Source organism: Vicia villosa, unplaced genomic scaffold (assembly GCF_029867415.1).
Source record: "Vicia villosa cultivar HV-30 ecotype Madison, WI unplaced genomic scaffold, Vvil1.0 ctg.003299F_1_1, whole genome shotgun sequence".
NCBI classification, from domain to species: domain Eukaryota; kingdom Viridiplantae; phylum Streptophyta; class Magnoliopsida; order Fabales; family Fabaceae; genus Vicia; species Vicia villosa.
This window is the reverse complement of record NW_026706170.1, coordinates 189,199-193,957: the sequence shown is the minus strand read 5'-3', so window position 1 is coordinate 193,957 and position 4,759 is coordinate 189,199. Positions and strand designations below refer to the sequence as shown.

At 34.1% G+C, this 4,759-nt stretch overlaps 1 protein-coding gene across 1 annotated transcript; it reads right to left on the bottom strand.

The window, feature by feature from the left end:
- Window positions 1-641: 641 nt before the first annotated feature.
- On the bottom strand, window positions 642-4,000 carry LOC131640767 (arogenate dehydrogenase 1, chloroplastic-like). The gene is made up of 7 exons (XM_058911155.1): window positions 3,304-4,000; window positions 2,873-3,211; window positions 2,617-2,768; window positions 1,158-1,258; window positions 956-1,024; window positions 693-876; window positions 642-650 (listed from the first exon to the last, which is right to left on the bottom strand). The coding sequence occupies exons 3-7, from the start codon at window positions 2,623-2,625 to the stop codon at window positions 642-644; spliced, it is 372 nt and encodes a 123-aa protein (XP_058767138.1). The 5' UTR covers window positions 2,626-2,768; window positions 2,873-3,211; window positions 3,304-4,000.
- Window positions 4,001-4,759: the final 759 nt, after the last annotated feature.

Here is a 4,759-nt window from a genome sequence, read left to right as displayed (position 1 = left end):
CAATTCTCCATCAATTCGCCTGTGAATGCTTTGCCAAACACTCTAACATCTAATCAATAAACAGGAGTGGAAAATGATCTTTCCACTAGTACAAAATGAACAATATAATTTTAACATTTAAATCAATCTACAAGTTCTCACCCGTGCTGAAGCCCCTTATGGCGTTCGAAGTACCACTTGATCAATTCCATTCTAGTCCTTTGTAACTTCAGTTGCTGCTCTAAAGTCCCACACAGCTGTAGAATGCCCCATCTATGAAAAAAAATCAAATAAGCTTAATGAAGTCAGCACACACCAATGCCCGGGATCCAAGGGGGAATCAATCCAGTCCACACCTATACAGAAACAAAGAAGTGGATTTTCTTTTTCAATCAGAAGCAAAATCCCAATTGCCAATTAATGAACCTAATCTAATCTATCCTCACTGATACGATTCAGTCCACACCTATCAGAAGCAAAATCCTAATTGCCAATTTTCTTCCTTAATTTTATAGCGTGCAGAGTATATCTGACTCCTCTGGCAGTATCTGTTATGGAAACATGGGCTGGAGGATTACTACCTTCATATGTTTTTGACATTATCAGTGTCCCAGAGTTTCCATGTCACGTGTCAGTGTTTGTGTCGGATTCTATGTTTCATTTCATAGGTTCTAACCAAAGACAAATATAAATTAAAAAAATACAAGTTGTACCTGTAATAATAGGTGTAATAATAGGTCTCTTGGGTGCTCTTTGACAGAAAGAACATCAACAAAGAGTGTTTTTGGTCGCCTAAGACAAGAAAGTGGCAAAGAACTAAGAACCTTTGAAAAAGACAGAATGGATGTACATATGAGTATGACATCGTTGTTTGCCTCAATGAATGCTCTAACATCCCTGCAACATAGTGATAAGTCGACATATTATGGTACTGAACATTTAATTTCCTTATTAAGAAAAAAAAATGAAGTTTTACCTGAAGAATTGAATACCCAATTGGAGGCATGAATGAGAGTAATTTGTCATTGAAAATTGCATGTCCCTCCTTCCAGAATATATTAGAAAAAAAACAAACAAGTGCCCTTAAAGTATTGTTTAAGGAATCAAAAGAGGATTAAGGTAAGTAAAAGAAGTCATTTTGGTTAGGCTGACAGTTCTATAAATATCTAGATTCAAACCTTCTTTTGACATTGAAAGATGTAGGATTATTTATCAATGGGTTTCCACGCATAAGCTCTGCTTCTTTTACTTTTAGATCTTCCTCTTGTTGTTGCCGTTCCTGCATAAAAACAATTAACATTTTATTCATTTTGTAAATAAAGGGTGATTTACATTTGTTCATAACTTAGTTTTATTAATTTTTTCTCAAATATCTTAATATCCATTATAACTTTTAAAATAAATAAATGAAATGTCACACATTTAAATATTTCTATCGTCTCTGTATAAATATCAACCGGATTAAACTAGTTTAACGGACTAATTTAATTTAACTATATGTCTCTATCATGTACTTGAGAGATGCAGTCGAGCTTGGGATAAATCTAAGGAAAGGTTCGTACTTGAGAGATGTAGAGAGTGTGGAAATAGCGTGAAAAAGGAGTCATAACTCTAAAGAAAAATGTCTAGGGCACATAGTTGGAGAGCAAAAATTTCTACGACTAGATATATCAACATGCATATAATCAACAATTCACAGTGTTTGTATTGAACAAGTGATTCCAAACAAAAGAGGAGGTGGTGAATCGTGATAGAATACAAAAGTTAATTATGTCTTCAGTTTCTAAGACAGCTAGTGTTTTGAAGTAAAAATGAAATGCTAAACTAGTTTGAAACATATCTGTTCTAGTAGTAAGCAAATATACAACAATTATTCATCTAAGGTTCAAACCCAATCCATTAAGATTCCAAGTTCCCAATCAAACAATTACAGTTTCCCACCATTTGCCATACTAACAACAGGAACTTGAGATTCTTTGTATGGTATGGCCTGTAATGCAAGTAGCAGATAATAATAATCTCTTTGCATTGCATCTTTAATAACCTCTATTATGAAATTAAATTTAAGTGCAAACCGTACAACCATGGATCAACATGATGCTGAAATTTCACAACCATGCCACTGCTGATAAACCAATAAATTTTTAAAAGTAAGGGGCCTTATAAGGTATAAGACGTATAATCTAATTAAATTGCTTCAAACAAGCTTTTTGGCATAGAGTGCCCAACAGATTTCAAAAAGACCTCTCGGAAGTCATCACTAATGAAGTATAGATATAGAGCAAAAGAGTAGTAAAAACTTTTTTTAGTTTAGTATCACTACACCTCACAGTCATGCATAAATACCAATTCAGCTGGTTTAATTTAACTATATGTCTCTATCATGTACATACTTAGTTGAACGAAGCACAGGCCATAATGTGTGAAAGAAAATGACAAGTAGAGAGAGAAAACAATTATCTCTCTCATTAGGGCTTTGTTTGATAACGATGGTTTTGCTCACATTCTTAATACACGTACCTCTCACCATCACACTTGATAACCTAGAGAGAGAAAGAGAGAGACTTCTATAGTATATTTATTATTAAATACTGAAATATAATTGTAAGGTTTAATATTTGTGTTGTGAGTACTTACCCATTGCATATGTTGTAGGCTGACTAGCAAGGATGCAGATTTCTATCAGCATTTTCATCATCAGTCCCCTTCTCAATTTCTGTCATCCAATACAGAGCTTGACTCTGGTAAGGCTTTAGCCTACACATCAGGGTTCTTGGTGCTTCCTTCTCCTAAAGATACATAAGACATAAATAGGTTGGTCACAGTGTCACACACAAGAGAGAGTGATAGAAGTTGAAGACTATCAATTGAAATTGGAACACAATTTATACACCTGTAGGTCAAAGACTTCAGCAGCTCCAATAAGTTTATTCAAAGCTGTAGGTCTCATATTGGTTTCTAAATCAAACTAAATTTTCAGTAATAATATTTTAAGTACCAGAGGAGAGTTCCTCAATCCGAACTACGGATAAAGACCTCCAGTATCTCTCACTAGATTGAAGTGACAGTGCAGATGGTTTAAATCCAATCTGTAACCCAAACAAAATATGCTTAAAGAAGTGAATGAACATGAATGAAGTTGTTGAAGCTTTCTTGATGCAGTCGCATATGTGAATTTAATTCACTCCGCAATTGCGGTTGCAAAGGCGCCCGCATCACCAATATTAGCGAACTGCAATTTAAATCATTATTTACATTACAATCAAATAATGCATATGGTTTAAATCCAATCTGTAACCCAAACACAAGATAACATTCACATACCATGGCTTCGAGATATCGAAGTCGTTCCCTGCACATTTCCTCTCTAGCCTGCAAATCAAACAGCAAATTTCAGTACCCACCAAACTTTTATTCAATTTATTGGACATTTATCAAAATGGGTCGAGTTTTTAATGATAAAATGAAGCACCCATTTTCCAATTATGTGAGGAAATTCAACAAACACATAGAGAGCATTGTTTAGAGAGAGGATTACGAGTTGTAGATCGTTGTAGAGAGGCTTGGAGATGAGAGATCCATCGGGAACCAAGCAGTGGTGCTCTAGCTGATCGACGACATGTGCTACATCGGCGGGGAGGTTTTGGCTGTGCAAAAACTTAACCATTGATCGAAACGGTGTCGTTTTTTGTTACATGATGGTTTCAGTGTTGGTTGGTGGCTCCGAGTCGAAGATGAAGAGAATTGGAGTGGAAGTTAGGATCTCAATTCTCAAACTACGAAAGCATGATAGAAAATTTGAAAAACTAAGCCTTAATTTGTCAAGTAGTTCGGGAAATGATGGATTGGCAGCGGAATCAGACGGTGGATTGGCGGCGGAATCAGACAGTGGTGGCGGTTCGGGTTGTGACGAGGTGATGGAATCAGAGGGTGGAAGTGTTTCGGGTTGTGAAGAATGATTCATAGTGGATGTGGAATTGGAGTTTGAAACATTTGGAGTTGACACGGTGAATTTAAGAGCGATTAGGGTTCAAGAGAAAGAGAAATACAAATATTAATGTATACTATTTTATAAATAAAAATTAAACTTATTTTACTTTTCTTATTTACGCCCGTTATTGAAAAAAAAAGGAGTAATAAACATTTGATTATAATATTTTTTTTAATTTACACCCGTTTTTTAAAAATAGGGTGTCTATGGTTACTTGTCAATACTAAAAATGAGATTTTATTTACAAATTTGCCGTCTTGTGTCTTATTTACACCCGTTTTTAGTATAATGGGTATAAATTTATAAATTGTATTGTCATTTTTGCACTAGTGGTGGTAAAATTGGCACTTTATTTTAAGTTTTTAAACATATGACAAAACTTAAAAATAACACAAAAGTGCAAAGATTTGTGTTACTGTGACAAACAAATTGTTTCTAACAGTACAGTTTGAAACTTTTGAAATTGAAAATAAAAGTTTAAATTTAAATACTTCAGTATTTTTACTTACTACATTCAAATACTTCCATTCTCAGTATGCATACATAGGTGTTATTTATATTATGGATCAAAGAATTATATATAATAAATTCTTACTGTATATGTATTTGTTGATTACTAAAGGTAGTCAAATCTATGTTTCAATGAAACCTATTATTATAAGACATATAGAGATCATTTAAAGATGATTCATAACGAGATGTAGAAATTTGAGAATCTTATCGCGGAGGATAAGGAATTCGTGTCGTACAAATAAGAACCTTGTGAAGAAGGTTCTCTACAGATTGTTG